The sequence below is a fragment of the Rhamphochromis longiceps genome, linkage group LG3, assembly GCF_057381845.1.
Source record: "Rhamphochromis longiceps isolate RC_006_pf linkage group LG3, R_longiceps_female_GT1.1, whole genome shotgun sequence".
Lineage (NCBI taxonomy): Eukaryota > Metazoa > Chordata > Actinopteri > Cichliformes > Cichlidae > Rhamphochromis > Rhamphochromis longiceps.
This window is the reverse complement of record NC_140559.1, coordinates 28201335-28221474: the sequence shown is the minus strand read 5'-3', so window position 1 is coordinate 28221474 and position 20140 is coordinate 28201335. Positions and strand designations below refer to the sequence as shown.

General features: G+C 39.6%; 2 protein-coding genes across 5 annotated transcripts; both read right to left on the bottom strand.

Annotated features, from left to right (window-relative positions):
* Nucleotides 1-783: 783 nt before the first annotated feature.
* On the bottom strand, nucleotides 784-12681 carry LOC146673804 (myelin-oligodendrocyte glycoprotein-like). 3 transcript variants are annotated; one of them, XM_085391774.1, is made up of 5 exons: nucleotides 12564-12681; nucleotides 2512-2889; nucleotides 2321-2398; nucleotides 2130-2233; nucleotides 784-2039 (listed from the first exon to the last, which is right to left on the bottom strand). In XM_085391774.1, exons 1-5 carry the CDS (start codon nucleotides 12679-12681, stop codon nucleotides 1992-1994), a joined length of 726 nt encoding a protein of 241 aa, XP_085247900.1. In that variant the 3' UTR covers nucleotides 784-1991. The 3 variants fall into 3 exon arrangements, with proteins under 3 accessions (XP_085247900.1, XP_085247906.1, XP_085247913.1); XM_085391780.1 differs by having other exon boundaries at nucleotides 2130-2230; XM_085391787.1 differs by lacking the exon at nucleotides 12564-12681 and adding an exon at nucleotides 5334-5780.
* Nucleotides 12682-16853: 4172 nt separating this feature from the next.
* LOC146673803 (butyrophilin subfamily 3 member A2-like) lies at nucleotides 16854-19213 on the bottom strand. Of its 2 annotated transcripts, XM_085402338.1 has the most exons (5): nucleotides 19086-19213; nucleotides 17942-18319; nucleotides 17695-17784; nucleotides 17501-17607; nucleotides 16854-17424 (listed from the first exon to the last, which is right to left on the bottom strand). In XM_085402338.1, exons 1-5 carry the CDS (start codon nucleotides 19165-19167, stop codon nucleotides 17377-17379), a joined length of 705 nt encoding a protein of 234 aa, XP_085258464.1. In that variant the 5' UTR covers nucleotides 19168-19213; the 3' UTR covers nucleotides 16854-17376. The 2 variants fall into 2 exon arrangements, with proteins under 2 accessions (XP_085258464.1, XP_085258462.1); XM_085402336.1 differs by having other exon boundaries at nucleotides 17390-17607.
* Nucleotides 19214-20140: the final 927 nt, after the last annotated feature.

Genomic DNA, 20140 nt, shown 5'->3' with positions numbered 1-20140 from the left:
AACTATTGTTTACTGTTACTTGTGTGGGTTTAAATGAGTTAAACACAAAGTGTAAAGACATAAATATTGATGACTACTGTCGTATAGCCGAGAGACAGAGTGAGAGAGAGAGCGCCCCTGGTTTCAAGAGGGAAAGTAAAAGAGGCAGAAATGTTCGGCTTTGACTCCGGTCTGCTCTCTTTTTCTACTTTAAACCGAAAATGTCGTTTAAAACCACAACAACACACTGAGGATCTCTCTGCGCGGGTTAGGTCGGGCCCTCATTGGCTATTTCTAAAACACCTGTTAAAACTCTTTTTTTTCTTTAGCTTTATTTATTTGTTTGTTATTAATATTGTTGTTGTTGTTATCGAATGACTGTGCGGTTTTTGAGGGATTTGTGTACCACTTGTGTTTTTATTGATAGTGTAGTATAATAAGTTGTGTTGTTAATGGCCTTGTGAACGTCGCTGTTGACAGATCATTTCTTCTGCCTCTAAGTTTTTTATACTTTTCAGATATGTGCCAACATCTGAAGAAGAGCTTTGAATGGCCTTCATGAATAATTATAACTTGATTTATAGAGAACCCAGAGTTACAAAGTGCTTCATAGTTCAAATTAAAGCCTCACATTGAAGATTAATGTGTTAAGAACATAGACACAGTCACATGATCAGTCACATGATCAGTCACCAACAGACACCAAATGAGTTTTCAGCAGTGCTGTTAAACAAATCAGTGAAATGAGAGTGAGTGTGATGAAGAGCTGAAGAAGAAACAGACAGCAGACAGTGATGACGAACTGTTGCTCATTTATTTGATTTCGTCATCATGTTCACAGAATACTGACGTTATTCAAGAACATGGAACAACAACAGTAAACTCAGTGGGTCATTTTAATTTCTATGAAACAAAACACTCAAGTTTTTAAACAGTTCATTTGGTTCAACTGTTTGAAAACATCATCAAATGCAAACAGGAAACGACACATGACGACAATAAATAAATAACTTATATAAAACAATTAAATTAATTAATAGGACGAGGTATTAGTCATAAAAACAAGAAAACACACAAATTGTAACAAAATGTCAAGAAGAGGCTTGAAAATCCAAGAATCCAAGAAACTCTTTCAGGTCAGTATTTAAATGTTTTTATTCTCGTGATGAAGTTTAAGCTTGTTTCATCACACAAACACTGACTTTGACTTAAAGGCAGCAAAAGCAGCAATAAACACATTTGTGTTTAAACATTTCACACCTGTAAACTGAGGACGGTCACAAATCAGACTATAAGGTTACAGTCTGAACATCGAATCCCAACCAGCAGGAAGTTTCACAGTAAATGTAATAAATTAGTTGTAGCTTTAAAAATCTAGAGTATAAATCAGCTTTTTTTCTGTTTATAAAGTGCAGCAGTTACTTAAAGTGTTCAGCTTCCGTTTCTCTGAGACATTAAAGTTAACAGACAACTAACAAACAAGGTTTGCATAAAACACGAGTGCTTAATGTGAGCTCCATGAATCCTGTTCCTGGTACTTCAAACTCTACTGGTGATTTTCCAAAACAGTTTTAATTTTCATTTTAATTTGTCCATCAGAGACACTTTGAGGTCTCACTAAAAGATTTAGGTTCACCTTAACCAGTGAGCTAAAGACTAAATAACTTAGATTAAACACGCTGACAGTGAGGCAGAGGAGTGTTTCTTCTCCAGGCTGAACTTCACAGTTTTGTACTGAAGGAGGAAATCCATCAGTTTCACTGCTTGATGTTTCCAAGCAGATCCTCCAGAGTCTGACAGCAGCAACTCTGACTGAAGACGTCTGTAAGAAATATTTCCTGTTTAGATCCTCTGATCTTCCACTCTGGGTTTTCTTGTACGTCACTTTCTTTATGTGAAAATGAGCTCGATAAATAAACCGGACGAGGCCCCAATCTGACTGAAGATCCAGCACAGATAAATCTCTGCTGCTCTCAGCCCCATTAACACCGACACTCCTTTGAGCAAGGCAGCTAGACTGGTAGTGGTTCTGTTTCTGTCTCATCATCCTCTGGATGCTTCTGTTGAAAGAAGGAGAATAATGAGTCAGTCTGACGGTACAAGAAGCAACAACATGTTTGTGTTTGTTTCTTTGTTTCTTTCTTACTTACAGTTCGATTCTGATGATGGCAGCAAAAATATACAATAAGACCAGCAACAGCTACAGCCGATATAAAAGCGATGAGAAGAACCACAGCGACGCTGGATCGACCTGCTGATGTAGAAAAGACAAGAAGGTCACCACAAATACACAAAACCCCAAACAGGGATGATGCAGAGAAGAGTTGGACTGTGTTCTCACCATTTGTTGGAGTCGTGTCCTGAGGATCTGGAGTTTGCAGCGGCGTCTCTGTCGTTGAGGTTTTAGCAAAGTTTGAATCTAAAAGACAAAACAGTCAAAATCTGTTATTAAAATTAGGCTGAAAGTTTGTATTGTGGACAAAACAACTTTGAGTTTGGAACCACAAACATCAACAAAACAAATCTTCTCACCGACTACAAGTTCAACAACAGCAGCTTTCACTCTGCTCTGCAGCTTGGGGATGAAACATCTGTATCTGCCGTTGTCTTCCTCCGACACGTTCAGGATCTTCAGTGAAATGTTCCCGTGTTTCATGTCGTCCATGAACAGCTCCGTCCTCCTGAAGTACGAGGCCATCTTCATGTCGGGGACCTCCTTCCTGTCCCTGTACAGGTGAACGTACTCCACTCGGCTCAGCCGGTCCGACGGGTCGGGCTTCAGGTCGGGTTTGGACCACTCCACCGTCAGACCCTGGACATCGAACATGGGCTCCAGGTGACACGGCAGGATGACATCATCACCCGGAGCAGCAATGATTGGAAGATTTGAACCAATCACTAGAACCTCACCTGGAAACAGACAGAAAATTAAACCTCCTGAACTCCTACAGAACATCCACAGACCCCTGTCGAGTTACACACCAAAGACCTGGAGATCATGAACAGCCCCACTGGCCTCTGTGCTGTTATGTAAGTCTTTCTTAATATACGCAACAAAATTTCAGACATGTGCTGTTTGTTGTTCTGTTACAGGCTAACTGACCCTTGTGTGTACAGTCTGTGGTCCTGAATTTCTAACATTTTATTTCAAAAACAATATTACAAATGGGGATTAAGAATAACCCAATCATTTATAATACAATAAGGGTCTGGGGGGAAATGTGTAAAAGGTTGGGTAGAGAAGATTGCACTTCATTCTTGACTCCTTTACTGAGAAGCAAAGATTTTGTTCCAGGAATGTCTCGCAGTATGTTCGATAAGTGGCAGAAAAAGGGATTAAGGGTAATTGGCGATTTGTATCAAAACATCACACTGATGAACTTTGAGCAATTGCAGTCAAATTTTAATATTCCTAGAGACCACTTTTTTGGCTTTCTCCAGGTTCGTAACTTCGTTCATTCTAGAATTCCACAGTCTTCAGAAATAGTTATATATGATGATATTGAGACATTTCTTATTAAGCGAAAAGACAGAACTCATTTTATCTCAGCCTTTAATTCTCTCCTATATACTCTCAGTAGCAACACACAGTGCTATTCATAAATGGGAGAGAGATCTTAATAATCAATATAACGAAGAGGAGTGGAAAGGAGCCATTAACATGGGTAATTCCACTTTTACTTGCAACCGCTTGCGAGAAACCCAATACAAAAAAAATAATAATCATACATCGCCTTTATATAGCTCCTAATGTCTTGCATAAGATTGCACCTCATATTTCCCATCTTTGTAGTAAATGTCAAAAAGAAACTGGCACTTTTTTTCATTACTTTTGGGAATGTAAATTAATCAAAAGATTTTGGAGCTTCATATCTCAAGAACTAAGTAATATTTTTAACAATCTGATTCAAAGAGACCCCGGGTACTTTCTTCTTGGCCTACCCTCAAAAGAAGTAACATTGAATCACCTGCAGCGCAAGTTATGTGACAAACTATTGCTGGTAGCTAGGAAATGTATTCTCATTAATTGGGTTAAGGATAAACCTCCCTCTGTGACTTTGTGGTACAGAGAATTATTTAAAGTTATTCCTCACGAAAGAACTGCTGCTATTTTAGGAGGAAATGAGGGTTTCTTTCTCAATGTTTGGTCCCCTTTGCTTTCTTATTTGCCAAATGATTTGTCCCAACTGTTGAGGGGGGGTGGTTGTGATTAAGATGTTCTCAGTTAAATGGGAAGTAAGCGTAAAGGACAACAATTCACTCTTGGAGTTTATCTTTTTCTCTTTCTAAATCTGTGGCTAATTGAGTGAAAATGTTGTTTTTCTCTCTCTCCTCTTTACCCCATATGTGAATTTGTACAGGTATATAATGACTTTAATATATTCCCTTTGGGGATTTTTTCTTTTCTTTCTTTTTTGTCTGCTTTGTTATGTTTTATGCTTTTCTTGATAATGAATAAAACTGTTTAAAGTGAACATTTTATTTCACTATAATAAAACTTTATCAAGCAATAACGTGTTTGTTAAAGTTTAACAACACAAACTGATCAGACTGATGCTCATCCAAGTTCTAAGAAACAACACAAGTATTTATTCATAATAATAGTTCATGTGACTCATCCTCAGTAAGTTTTACTGTATCAAGCTGATTTAAGTCAACCATCGCACAGTCTCCTGTGTTTTCACTGATTCATGTTGCCCTTCTAATTATTTACTTGTTAAGACTGACTGTTTAACCTCGCTGCGAGTTCAGATTTAATAACCAACTAATTTCATTTATTAAAAATTTTAAACTACAAATCCAGAGTAAACTACAAAACACGCACAGACACCTGATTGGACGAACGAGCCACGTGGGCAGTCAGACGTAATTCCTGATGGGGTCATGATGGCGGGTTGTCAAGCTAATGTGTTTTTATAGAAAACACATTAGCTTGTGGAAACACGTGTAGTCAGCAGCAGCATGTGCGGACTGAATCTGCATCACTCCGGATCAATAAACAGGGTTTTAGTTTCGGCTCACCGGACGTTGTGTTTTGTAACTCTGCTCTTTCTCTCCTCTGACAAACACACGGCTCTCATAAACCTGACATGCTCGCAGACTGCTCGGTGAATCACCGCCATCGTGTCCGTTATAAACAAACCTCACACAGTCAGAACCTGCCTGACAATCTTCTTGTTTTAAGCTTCTTCCGGTTTTAAAGTAACTCACTGACAGCTGTCACACTGTTAGTGACGGACAACACAGCACAGCTGATAACAGTCATTTCAGCTTATTCACATCCGCCAGTATGTGATTCAAATTCACTGTAATCTGCACTAACACGCAGCTAGAAGCTGGACACGTCGGCTTACCTTGTACAGGAGTCCAGACGGACAAAGCCGAGAACAGGAGAAAAGTCCGGAGTGAGAAAAAGTTAGAGTCCTTAAAGTAGAAGTTGTTCAGAGACATGATCGATGATTAAAAGTTCCGTCTTCTGACTGAAGCGCGTTTTTTTTTTTTTTTTGGAAATCTGTCGTCTGGCAGTCCCTGCCTGCTTCGCTCTGAATGAATGAATGAGCCGTGAGGATCACCCTTTTTAGATAACAGTCTCCGCCTCCTGCAATCTGGGTGGGGTTAACTGAGCCCTGGAGTGTTGCTCTTGTTATGAAGTCCCATGACTTGACGACGTTAACGGAAATCTCAATGTGACGTTTGCGTGCCGGTCGCGCTTTAACGCATCACCGAAATTACTGTATTTGGATCATTTCTATAGAAACTCCGAGTCTCAGTTTGTAACTAGTCTGCTCCGTCTCACTTTCTGTTCAGTTTGAAGCCTCAGACATTATAATGTGTCTCACTGAGCAAAAATAAAAACAAGCCGACCTGCCAGGTGAAGTAAGCGACTCTGAACTTTCATAATAGAAAAACAAAAACGTGCTGTGTCATTAATGACTCAGCAGTATGTAGCACAGCATCCACAGACTAACTTGGATATATGACTGTTTTAATCAATCTAATAATCTAATAGATACAGAAGGTGACTTTGATCATTTCTCTGTGAGATCAAAGCTGCAGCAAAGACTCAACGCTGTTTACAATGTTGTGATGATGTAACATCCTCCACCTGCCAGTATAAATGCTCAGACATGTCAGTGCAGAGAACAATGGAAGCTCTGCTGGTTAAACTGGTGCTGGCAGCACTGCACTGCTCCTTATATGCTATTAGTCAATACAGATATTGTACAGCTATCACATCACTGCTAATAACAACCATAATCAGAGTCATAATAATATATTTATTAATAACATACCAAAGACGAGTAATAATATATAAATGACGAATTAACCACGTTTTAAATACCTTATTTATGCTTAATAGTGTGGCTTTAATATAAAGTGCTACCATTATGTTTAATATATCTAAAAGAAAATCAGGACTCGTACTTTGAGGTTCTGTGACATTAATTAAATGGATGAATTCTCAATAACAACATTGATTAGCTCCACAGAAGCTCCAACAACACGAACATCCTGTTTCTGCAGCTGTTTGTGCTTCACTGGAAGCAGATGATGTATTAATGGCAGCAAAGTTTGAGGGGAATAAACTCTCACTCTCACTTCTTCTTACAGCACACGTGTTTCCTACAGACTGCATGTAGCAACCACTACTTTTGGCCACTGCCTCTACTGGGAACTAATCTCACCGCAGGCGGCCTGGACAATCCAAGACTATTAGAGTGAAATAAACCTCAGTGGGTTTTTACTGTAACACATGCACTGGTTTACCTAAATCTTGTCTGTGACATTTGCGCTCTATGCAACACTAAATGATAATAATTAAAAGAAATACAACTAGACTGAAACCAAGAAAAATTAAACGTTTTTAAGCAATAAAAACTAAGTTGAAATAAGAAAATTTGCTCTGGAAATAAAAAACTTATTCAGAGAAAACTTTGTTTTATTAACTTTTCCCTGGAGCAGAGCTGACAGCGCTGCGTCAGCTGGACTGTAAATCCTGCTTAAGACAACACGTGACATCAGTTTGTATAAAATAGGTAAACGTGCTTCATCTCTCATCACTTCAGCAGCTTTTTCTAACAGGAACTTCTCTGATTTAAAACCAACAGACGTGATTTACAGGAGGAAGCAGATGTTGTTGGTTTATTGGTGGAAGTTTGACAAAAAGCCTCATAACTTCTGATGAAACTGTGACTCTTACAAGTGTGACATGTATCATCATACAGAACGCTCTGTAAAATGAGTCAAAATATTATGTCTCATTTGACCTCTGACCTCTTCTTCAAGGTCAGACTGATCTGAAGGTCCCTTCAGTATTTAATGTTGAATAATGTTACATTTTTAGATCACTTTAAGAAATTCTGTCATTAAAAAAGTGCAGTTTTGGCTCCTCTTTGATCACATGTGACAATCTGAGCTCAGGCAAACTGCTGACTTACTGAGATCAGCAGTCAGATTATGAAGTATGAATATTTATAGATGTTATGTTTTTGTGAATCTCCTGATACTCTGGTTCATGTTTTAAAGGAAAAACAAGAACACAAAACAAAAATGGCAGCTCAGGTGGATCACATGATCTCTGCTCTGATTTCAGTCTTACTGCCACTCAAAGTGTTTCTAACCACAAGTCAGATTTTTATCTCCATGCTGCACTTTAATCTGAGCACTTCAAGCACTTTAGTTTCCTCACATCCAGTTTAAAATAACTGATGAACCTAATAAGGACGTCTTCAAAGAGGAAGCTGAACACAAACTCCACACAGAAAGAGCCCAGCTGGGATTTTAACCAGCAACCTTTTTGCTGTGACTGTACAGTGAAGAACATTTTGGGTAAAAGAAACAAGATAAAATCAGCTGTGTTATATCTTTTTTTAATTCTAATTAATAATACATGTTATTTGACTTTCAGTTGATGTTTATGAATCATAAACTCAGCTGAATACGCCTGTAGTGCATTTAAATATCCCTGAACCACAACAGAAGTACAAAAACTACAAACACAGAACTTTCATTCAGTGAAACAACAAACAACAAACAACAAACAGGCATTAACTAATGAACAATATACAACAATGGCAATGAAACACAAGTGATGTAATGAATCACTGACGGCACAACAAAGTTGTTGTTGCACAAGCAGCAACAACATACTCTTACTTTTAGAGTGAAAGAAATGTGCAGAAAACCAACGACAGCCAAAACAGATGATAAGATAACGACGACCACAGAGACCCTGCATCGATGTGCTGATGTGGAAAAGACAAGAAGTTCACCACAAACACACAAAAACCGAAAAGGAAATGATGCAGAGAAAAGTTGGACTGTTTTCTTAATTCCTTCTTTACAAAAAGGTAACATTTGACCTATTTTCATTGGCTAATTCTGACCAATCACACAGGTGGACCAATAATCCTCTGCTGAGTGACCTCTGAACCTAGAAGAACCTTAACTGTACACTGCTGTGGATGCTGTTTGCTGTAACACTGACATGATGTGTGAGTCTGTAGTTTTGGTTATAGTGAACCTGCCTCCTGTTTATGAGATATTTGTAGCAGAAGTCAGAGGGACTAAAAAAGGGGAAAAAAGCGTATTTGCCATGAGGTTTGAGTGTTTAGCAGTATAAATATAATCTTTATGCCGGATCAGTGTGTGAGTACTGGGCTAAAGTGAGGATGACGTCACTTCTTGCGAAACGTCTGTTTTGAGCTTTCTATCCCTGATATTCTAGCTTCACCTGATTTGAACCAAAATTTTTACATTTGGATTCATGGTTAAAAAATGGTCACGAAAAGCGTTTCAACATCTGATCAGCTTGAGAAGAATCAGCCGTAATGTTCAGCATGTTTCCAGCAACGGATGTGTTTCATCAGTGGACTGATTCTTATTTAACAGAGACTCCTGGAGACTCAGAGCACTTTATACAACATTCATCCAGCCACACATAAACTTCTTCTATACTCGAGTGCTTTTATCTTTCTAACATTATCACTCTGATGGATGCATCAGGGTTAGTGTCTTGCAGGATGGCATGCAGATTTGAGGAGCCAAGGATCAAACCACCAACTTTGTGTGTGTGTGTGTGTGTGTGTGTGTGTGTGTGTGTGTGTGTGTGTGTGTGCGTATATATATTTTACAACAACAGTTGTCAGGCCCTTTATTGCAAAGCAACGACCCAGAAAAACAGTTCAGTCTGAAACTGGTCATGAACTCATGATCTCAGGTCAGGCGATAACTCTCAGTGGATCTGTCACTGGGAGTGTCAGTCATTCCACACGACCTCTCACACGCTTTTATAAACATCTTTTACATAACATCTGATGTCATCAGAGGGATTCCCTCCTGCTTCACTACGCAGGGAGAACCATGTAAACAAACACAGGAAACACTTTTATGATGGGTGTTGGTTGTTGGGTGCAACATCCACCAACCAACACCTGGTCGAGATCTGTGACCCAGATTCATTATTTGCTTTGTTTCCAGCAGCAGTTTTATGATTCCTTCTGACTTTTTACTGAAACACACTTATGTGGATTTACACAGATGAGAACATTAAGAAGATAAAAACTCACTCAGATACTCAGTTTGTCTTTTAAAGCTCAGCAGAGAAGATTCAGATTCACACATTTTGTGCCATTTAAGTGGAGCCTTTAAATGTTATCTGAGCCTAAATATAACACAGCAGGTTTATTACTGGAGAGTTCAGGAGTCATGAAAAACTGTGTTGCGCTGGGAGACACTCTATTGTGACGTAGTTTCTGACACATTATGAGTTATTTATAACTCTGTTATTTGTGGTTCATTCCTTTTCGTCACCAAAAGGAATGAAGAGGGAACTCCTTCCTTGTTTACCAAACAAAGTAAACGCTGAATGAACAACGACAGAGTTCATTCCTCTGCTCTTAGATCTGTGCTCTCTTCCGGTCTATTTTTTCCTCGCTACCTTCATATTTTTTCTTTTTAAACCTTAAGTGTCAAAAGAATCCTGTTCACTTATTTTCAGCAGTGTGTTTACTTTATTACTGGAACAGTTTTCTGGATTTACATCTTTGAATCCAGCTGTTGTGTGAACACATGAAAATTTGCAGATAAAGTGAACACAGCTGGAAACTGTGAGGAAACAGAACAATAACACAAGTAACTATAACTACACTGTAACACATATTTTAATCATGAATGGCTCCTAAACATGTTAGCAATGAATAAGTTGATCATAAAATTATTTAGGTCAGGTGATAACTGTGAAATTGTCACTGGGAGTGGGACTGATACAGCCTCAGTGTGTTAATGATAAAGGTGAGAGGTCATCTTGTTTCGTCAGGTTGAAGGACGCCTCTCCTGCTGCAGCCAAGCAGTGAGAGGTTTAGGTGCAAACACTGATGGATTAGTTATTACTGACCCACAGTTGTTTTAGATTTAGCAGCTTAAATCAAGCTGATGTTGAACAAATGAAATGTTCCAAGCTGAAGTGAAAGTATTAGAAAATACTAAAGAAAAATAAAAACTGCAGAGAGAGAGAGAGAGAAGCAGTTCAGTCTGAAACTGGTCATACACTCATGACCTATCGCCTGACCTGTCCCTGGCTGTGTCAGTCATTCCACATGACCTCTCACACGCTTTCATAAACATCTCTCATGTCTGATGTCATCAGAGGGATTCCCTCAGAGGGAGAGTCATGTAAACAAACACTGGTAACACTTTTATGATGAGTGTTGCTGGTCGACACAAACACGAGCTTAAAGTCAAAAAGTCAAACACCACTTGTGTGAAGAGTGATCTATACTGGTTACAGTGGTTAAAATACTGATCGTGGCCCCTCACATAAAGAGGAATCCTCTACAGCTCCCGGAGTAAATCAGCTGGGTCGGTACAGAGGTAACAAAGAACCAGCACCACACACGGGCAGGGGATCACTCTCGCCCGGTCGCGTGGGCACAAATATAAACAACAGTCCACAAATAAACTAAATAAAACAAGGCAAAGTGAAAGAAAATGAGACCAATAAAAATAAAACCAACTGGGAGAAGACAGCAGGGTCCAAAACCAGCGGCTGCTACAGAAGTTTCTATAGTTTAATTAGGCTGGAACACAAACTGCTGAGGAGAGGTTTATAGCAGCAGACAGAGCCTGAAAAACGCATTTAGCACTTAACCTCCTCTGGTTAGCAGTCAGGATGCTTACCTCAGGACTGAAGTCACTATACTGAATCTGCTTAAATACAGCAACTACCTCTCTCCACGACAGCTGGAGTCAAAAAGGAATAAGGCGGCCACGCTGGGGCCACAAATGTGTCACTATACAAATGTCCCAAAAAAGAAAGAATCGCAGGACAAACGTGCAGCCTACCTGTGGCTGTGGCGTAGCCCGACCAAGACCACCCGGTTTATCCTGATGATATATCCGCTCGCAATGCTGCTTGCAGGAGCAAGGGAGGAATGAACGGGAGGAAACCTGCGAGGCAGTGCAGGCGCCACGCTGCAATTAGTGTACACGTGACAAACAGAGAGCGAGAGCAATAGGGCCCATCTGGCGACGCTGAGCTCTCACAGCATAAACACTGTAAACTCACTCAGTCATTTCCTTATTTCCTTGATGACATCATCATTGTTTATAAATAGGAGTTACCTGGTGATGTGACGGGAGTTTCAGGGCGGTGTTTGCATGCTTTCATACTTTCACTCTCACTATCACAGGAAGACAGTCTCAGTCTCATAAATGACTTTATTTGGATTGTTATTGGCACAGACACTGACTCTCTAACCCTGCTGTTATCTCAGAGGGCGGTGCTATCCTACCCTGGATCACCACCAAGTCATTGGTTCAGGTATGTGGACGACACCTGGGTGACAATCAAATCTCATATTTAAAACCATCATCCTCTGGAGCATAAACTGGGTGTCTTGAAGACGCTACAACACAGAGCAAACAGCATCCCCACGGATGAGGTGCCCTCAACCTTATAAGGTGTTTACAAGAAACCTGCAGTCAGCTGAGACTGAAGAAGTCACGTGGATCAGTGACGAAATGTTTCTCCCACTGAAAACATTCAGATGAACAAAATAAACTTTTAGGGATCGTCTCGCTTTTCTTCGAGACTCAAACAAACATATTGTTGTAATTTTTCGCACTGATAACAAAAGAGAGACAGAAAGTTTGATCACATCCTGATTCTGCTTCAGGTGAAACGAGGCTGAGCTGCTCGCTCCGTGTCTGAAGGATTTTAGCGTCTCTGACTAAAATCTGCAGGGTCATGGTTTCACCCACTCACCTCCTCCACCCGCAGCGTGTCACATGTCAGTATTGTGTGCAGAGAGCAAAGGAAGCTCTGCTCAATAAAATCATTTAAATACATTAAAAATAAAAATCAGAGCTGTCCCTCTGTGTTTCTGTGCCGTGACTCAAACACACGATGTCCACACTACAACAATACAGAGAAACGAACGAGCTACTGTGGCCGTTAACACTAAACTCTGCTGCAAACACAACTTCGAGTAATCACATGTGAGTATAACATCACTGCAGACACCATAAAAATCACGTGTAGCAAAAATATTTCCCCTCCGTGTATTTTAACGTCCTTCACTGACCTTTTCTTTGGCAGCTTCGCCGTGGACATCCACTTTCTCGAAGACCAGGAAGTAAACAGCTCTGGTCATGTGACAATACTCCAAGCACGTGCCACTGCATACACTTATTTCTCCACATTATAATATTAAAGTATTTACTGAAGGGAAAATAAAAGAGGCAGAAATGTTCAGCTTTGACTCCGGACTGTTCTCATTTTCTACTTTAATCAGAAACTGTTGTTTAAAACAACAACAACAACACACTGAGGATCTCATTGGCTGTTTCCAAAACACCTGTTAAACTCTTTTTATTCATTGACTTTTAACTCAGAATCAAAGTGCTGTGTTCTCAGCTTTATTTATTTATTATTAAAAGTGTTGTTGTTGTTACCCAATGACTGTACGGTGTTTTGGGGATTTGTGCATCACTTGTGTTTTTAAAAAGTTTTGCATTTCTGAAACACGATTAAATCCTTCAGGTTGAGGTGTTGCTCAGGTTTAAAAGGCATTGATCCATGAGACATGAAAGATGATAAAAAGCTGAACTTGGAAAGAATTTGTCTCTTGGAAAAGACATTTAGGAATTTATGTATTTTAAATACTTATTTTTGAATTATTTGAAAATAAAACCTAACACTAAGCTTTCCTTGGTAGTGTGCAGAACAAACCTGATGACACTAAATCCCAGACAGCTTAAAAGTCAACCAATCACATCCAAGCATTGAGCCCCCCCCCCCAAGGCTGTGAGCAGGGTGGCAGAAGAAAACAAAGCTGGCTGAATCCAAACAAAGGGAAGAACACACACACACACAGTAACCACAGCAGTGTTTGCTCAGTATACTTTATTTATGGGCTGTTTCCACTGCACCTTGTGCTGAGTTACTAAGCAACTGAAACAGCCTCATAAATGTTACCAGAGGGAGAACACAGTGCCTACAGTCACAGCCTCCATATTTGTAGTTCCTTGTTTGTAGGACGATTTCTCCAAAACATGTGTTGATCATACTTATTGATAGTCTATAATAAGTAGTGTTGTTGGGAGTTGTGCTGAGCTTTTCTCTGTCACTTTGTCACAGAATAGCGTCATCAAGATGTGATGCCCACATTGGCCAGGAGGTGTCGCTGTGAGACGGCTTTGAGCCTCTCTTTGTCCATCATTAATGACGTTTACAGGCATCTTCTTCAGATCACCTTTGCTGAGAAGTTCACCAGGTGCAAAGAAACGAGAACAGAAAAGCCAAATATTTTTAAAAGGTCCAACATGAAAACCACAACTGACACTTTTCCATGTTTTCTATCACCTGGTTTTACTTCTGCTTTCCCCCCACAGCTTTCACTGCAGTGTAACACACACTTTGTACACAGAGTTGGTTTGCTGAGGCCGGGGTGCCTCTACTTACAGGGTGATGGGTCTTACAGGACAGATCGACATGTAAAGTGTGACTCATGGTGTAGCTGGCTTTGACCTTGGACTGTGTGTTTTATCCATTTTGTTAGTGTAACACTGGCCTGTTTATCCTTCCATTTTTATCATTATTGTGCTAATAAATGATCTTTTAGAGTTTTGTTAGTTTTCCTCTTTTTCCCACAGCTGAGACAGATGGTGAGACCTCCAATCTTTGTGTGTGTGTTACATTTATTTTTAGTGTTTGCCCGATGAGACATCGATAATCAGCTTTGTTGAGACTCTGTGAACACATAATTTTACATACTTTTTTCATAATGTTTTTTAAACTTATGAACTGCTTTCAGGAAGTTGCTGTTATTGTAACACCTGCACTAGTTTTCCTGAAGCTTGTCTCTGACAGTAATTAAACATAATAACTAAAAGCACTTAAACAAACACTGAACTAAAAATTTGCTGCCATGATGGATGGATCTAACATCCATCTACATAGATCCAGGTCAGAAAAGTACAAACATCTGAAGCACCAACAGTATAAATGTTTTAAATTGTTTATTTTTTATATGTTTTTGTCTAATTATAAGCTAAGAGAATGAAATTTAGGGGATTTCTGCTCCTGTTAAAAGTCCACACAGGTTAAAAAGTGAATAAAAAGGAGAAATAGAATGAGATCCTGATAATGCACTGAAGCAGCTCCCCCTCTGCTGAAAGTGAAAGTGTGATTTTATTGCTGCTTGAGCTGAGGACTGTTTTGAAAAGCAGAGCTAAAAATCAGAAGTGGGGAATGTGGGGGTCTTTCCACCTGGGTTCATAAGCAGAAGAAGGGGCAGGTAGACCAGAGGGGGGGAATCCCCCTCACTCCCAGACTGTGATTAAGTCTCACTGTGGGCATCCCCACTATGATCAAACATGACACCATCACATGACTGAACGTGACTGTATCCCAGATCACTCAGGATGAGCTAATGTGTTATTTATGGCATGAGTTGAAGCAAAGGTTAAACATTAAGATCACTTCATTACGCCGGTTACATTTCTCACCCAGCTATCAGCTCTACTGCACTTCAGCGTGACTCTGTCTCTCATCAGCTCAGTCACATGTGGATACACTTTAACATGACATCAATACACTGCTTCTCTTTATGATTACAACACACAACAATGTTTCTTGTTACTTCTTTTTAACTCAATCACACATGACTGACATGTGATAGCTCTGTGGTTCTGTGTTTGTCAATCACAGCATAATTAATATCAGGTTTATTTCATCATACATGTCAGACAATTTCTGAAGGTTTGCTTTGGTCCTTCTGACCAATTACCAAAGTCCACAGACAACATCTGGACTGTGCCACACTCACACACACACACACACACACCTAACTGATATAGTGTTAACCATCAAAAATGAATGCTTAACCCGAATCCCCGACACTAAAACCACATTTTTAATCTCAAAAATGCCTTAAAACTCGCGGGGACCAGTCCTCACAAAGATATCTAAACATCGTACACACGTGCGTCAAATCCCAGTAAAAGGTCAGGTCGTCAGGTTTCAGGTATTGGAAACATGGAAACATTTCACAGTAATAATGATATTCTGATTAAACCTCACTGATTTGATTTTGACTCATTTTTTTTATTATATTCTGATTAAATTCAAGGATAATTAATTATTACCAGAATCAAATAGAGCTGAGCTTGGTTGTGTCACTCTAAACATAATAAGGCTGTTAAGTCCTTTCACACTGTCTCAGATGCAGTGAGACGTAAGCCCAGAGTCTTCTATCTACAAGCCTATGAAACTGTTGTGCGTCCTTTGGAGGAGCAGCTGTGATCACCGTGTTCCTGTTGTGTTCCTCTGACATCTCGTTCCCTTTAATCATTGAAAACATGTGACTGTAAAACATTAACAATTATAAACCTGTATCTGCCCACATCTAAAGAAGAGCTCTGAATGTCCTTCATAAATAGTAATAATAACTTGATTTATAGAGAACCTTTCAAAACTCACATGATCAGTCACATGATCAGTCACATGATCAGTCACCAACAGACACCAAATGAGTTTTCAGCAGTGCTGTTAAACAAATCAGTGAAATGAGAGTGAGTGTGATGAAGAGCTGAAGAAGAAACAGACAGCAGACACAGTGATGACGAATTGTTGCTCATTTATTTGATTTCGTCATCATGTTCACAGAATACTGACGTTATTCAAGAACATGGAACAACAACAGTAAACTCAGTGAATCGTTTTAATATCTATGAAACAAAACACTCAAGTTTTAAACAGTTCATTTGGTTCAACTGTTTGAAAACATCATCAAATGCAAACAGGAAACGACACATGACGACAATAAATAAATAACTTATATAAAACAATTAAATTAATAGGACGAGGTATTAGTCATAAAAACAAGAAAACACACAAATTGTAACAAAATGTCAAGAAGAGGCTTGAAAATCCAAGAATCCAAGAAACTCTTTCAGGTCAGTATTTAAATGTTTTTATTCTCGTGATGAAGTTTAAGCTTGTTTCATCACACAAACACTGACTTTGACTTAAAGGCAGTGAAAGCACAAAGTCACAAATCAGACTATAAGGTTACAGTCTAAACATCGAGTCCCAACCAGCAGGAAGTTTCACAGTAAATGTAATAAATTAGTTGTAGCTTTAAAAATCTAGAGTATAAATCAGCTTTTTTTTTCTGTTTATAAAGTGCAGCAGTTACTTAAAGTGTTCAGCTTCAGTTTCTCTGAGACATTAAAGATGGTAGACAAAGTCTACAAACATGTGAAGTAAGAAAAACAGTCAGAACTCAAACTGTACTAACAAAGTTTGCATTCATACAGTGAGGTCAGTTTCCATCACAGCGTTCAGGTGATGTTTTATTTTCATCTTTCCACATTATCTGTGTCACAAACGTCCATATTCATGGAAATTTCCTTTAATGCTATGAAAAATCTTCCAGCCCTGCTGAGGTTTGAGAATGATTCATGTCATTCCAGCACAGTGATGATCAGGGAGGATTTAAACCCTTTAATTTGTCCATCAGAGACACTTTGAGGTCTCACTAAAAGATTTAAGTGCACCTTAACCAGTGAGGTAAAGACTAAATAACTTAGATTAAACACGCTGACAGTGAGGCAGAGGAGTGTTTCTTCTCCAGGCTGAACTTCACAGTTTTGTACTGAAGGAGGAAATCCATCAGTTTCACTGCTTGATGTTTCCAAGCAGATCCTCCAGAGTCTGACAGCAGCAACTCTGACTGAAGACGTCTGTAAGAAATATTTCCTGTTTAGATCCATTCAAATCAGGCTCACATCCTTTTGTAGGTGTGACCTTATGATGATCTCAGTGCTGCTGGGCCCGAGTGTCTCCCTGTGGATGCTGGTTTGAATCCCCAATCTGACTGAAGATCTACACTTCTAGACTTGCAGTGGTTGTTTTTGTGTCTCATCGTCCTTTTGATGCTTCTGCTGAAAGAAGTTGAATAATGAGTCAGTTTGACGGCACAAGAAGGAAAAACATGTTTGTGTGTTTGTTTCTTACTTTTAGTTTCTGAAAAATGCGAGAGAAATATGCAGCAAAACCAGCGAGAGTCAAAACTAATAATAAGGTGACGACAATGACGACCACAGGGACCCTGGATTGACCTGCTGATGTAGAAAAGACAAGAAGGTCACCACAAATGCACAAAACCCCAAACAGGGATGATGCAGAGAAGAGTTGGACTGTTTTCTCACCATTTGTTGGAGTCGTGTCCTGAGGATCTGGAGTTTGGAAGTTTCTGGGATGTAGTGGTGCCATTGTTGAGGTTTTTGCAACATTTGGATCTAAAAGATGCAAAAAAAATAAACAGTAGAGTTATAATCTGCTAGTAAAATTGAGACAAACATTTTGTAACGGTACAGAAAAAACACACAAAACAAGTATCAGAGTGTTTGAATTTTAGTTTGGAACCACAAACATGACCGAAACAAATCTTCTCACCGACTACAAGTTCAACAACAGCAGCTTTCACTCTGCTCTGCAGCTTGGGGATGAAACATCTGTATCTGCCGTTGTCTTCCTCCGACACGTTCAGGATCTTCAGTGAAATGTTCCCGTGTTTCATGTCGTCCATGAACAGCTCCGTCCTCCTGAAGTACGAGGCCATCTTCATGTCGGGGACCTCCTTCCTGTCCCTGTACAGGTGAACGTACTCCACTCGGCTCAGCCGGTCCGACGGGTCGGGCTTCAGGTCGGGTTTGGACCACTCCACCGTCAGACCCTGGACATCGAACGTGGGCGCCAGGTGACACGGCAGGATGACATCATCACCCGGAGAAGCAATGATTGGAAGATTTGAACCGATCACCAGAACCTCACCTGGAAACAGATGGAAAATTAAACTTTGTGAACTCTCACAGACCGAAGACTTGAAGATCATTAACAGCCCCGTGAGCCTCTGTGCAGTTATTGTCATAGTTTTCTGCACTTTCTAAATTTTCAAATGAAAAAACTGTACAGCTATTCTCAACATTTAAGTTATAAGTTAATAAGTTAATAATAGGTAAAAAGTAGAGATAAAAGACCTTAAAGTGGAATAACTCAAGTCAAATCCATCAGTAGTTTCTTAGTCATCCAGCTCATGACAGTGTTTAAACTACCAGGAGCTCGGAGTTTGCAGCATAGCTGAGAATATTTACACTCTGGACCAACTAACTATGAATACTTCACCTTATAAATCATGACATAGTCCCCTCCCATTAAGTACATAAGGTGCTATTGGAAGTTAAATGTATCTATAATACTGCATTTGCTTGGTATCGTGTCAGAGTTTGCAGCCTTGCTGAGAATAGTTTAACTGCAAAGTCTTCCTTAAATATGAAAATGCACACATCACAACCATCGCTTCCGATAACATTTGACTACGATCACACGTCATATGTGTGAAGATACGGTCGCTGAACTGAACAGAAAAAGGTCATTATCAGTGTCTGCCTATGGATCGTCACGCACTCACTGACGGCTGCCATCAGCGCCGCATATAACAGACAAAGTTCTAACAGTGAATTCAGTTTGATCCAAATTTCAAAAAAGTTACATTTTAGCTTTAAGATGAAAGCAGAGTTTAAGTAAAACATCGGTTTACCTTGAACAGGTGCGATTAAGAAAGCCGAGCACAAGATTAAAGTCCAGAGTGGAAAAGTGTAAGACGAGCTGAGCCGGGACATAACAACAAGTGCAGAGACTGACGGGGCGACTCGGACTTCCTCCGCTCCTAAACGTGACTGCTGAGTGGCTGTCAGGGAGACGCTCTTATTAAGACGTCATGCGTAATTTTTTCCATGAAGGGCGTGTCAAACGGTCGTCATGACAACAAAACAAGTCCCAGCTCCGGTTTGCTCTGTGACTAGTGAGTGAGGCTGTGTTGTAATCACCAGTGACGTAGCAGTGTCTAGAAATTAACTGTGATATCATTCTAAATGTTGATATTTTGAACATTCTCATATTTTATTAGGAAGTAAAATGTAAGAGAAACAGAAAAACACGAGATTATAAGATACCAAAGCAATGTAAGGAAGTAGTAAAGTTTATTTATTAAGCACTTTTCACAGAAAGGCAGTCACAAAGCGCTGTACACAAATATTAAAACGCAATAGTGGTAAACTATTCCACAGACTTGGTGCAACAGACTGAAAGGCTCTGTCCCCTTTTTGTCTTCAGTCCTGTGCGGGGAACAACCAGCAGACTCTGAGTCTGTGAGCGGAGATGACGAGCAGCAGGAGCTGTGTATTTTTTTTTTTTTTTTTTTTTTTACTAAACTGTAAAAGTGTTTAAAACATCTTCACATAGCACACATCTGATGGATGGTGCTGTTACATTGTTCACGCAAAATCAAAGCAAGATGCCAACAGGTAATAAGAAGGAAAACACACTGACGAATGTTAAAAAACTCAAATGACCTGAAAGAAGATTAGCAGCATGATACAATTCAGAGAGCAGATACACAACCAGGTAACCAGGTTAAAGCTCCCTCAGATTGTTGTAACAATCTTTTGGTGGTGAGCACCTAAAATCAAACAAGTTAAGAGTTGTATGTCGCTTCATATTCATTCAGCTATCTACCGTCAGCCCGAGCCATGACTCAGTTATTCACATTGACACATTTTTTAATCTCTCAGTCTACAAAAATACTTATATATT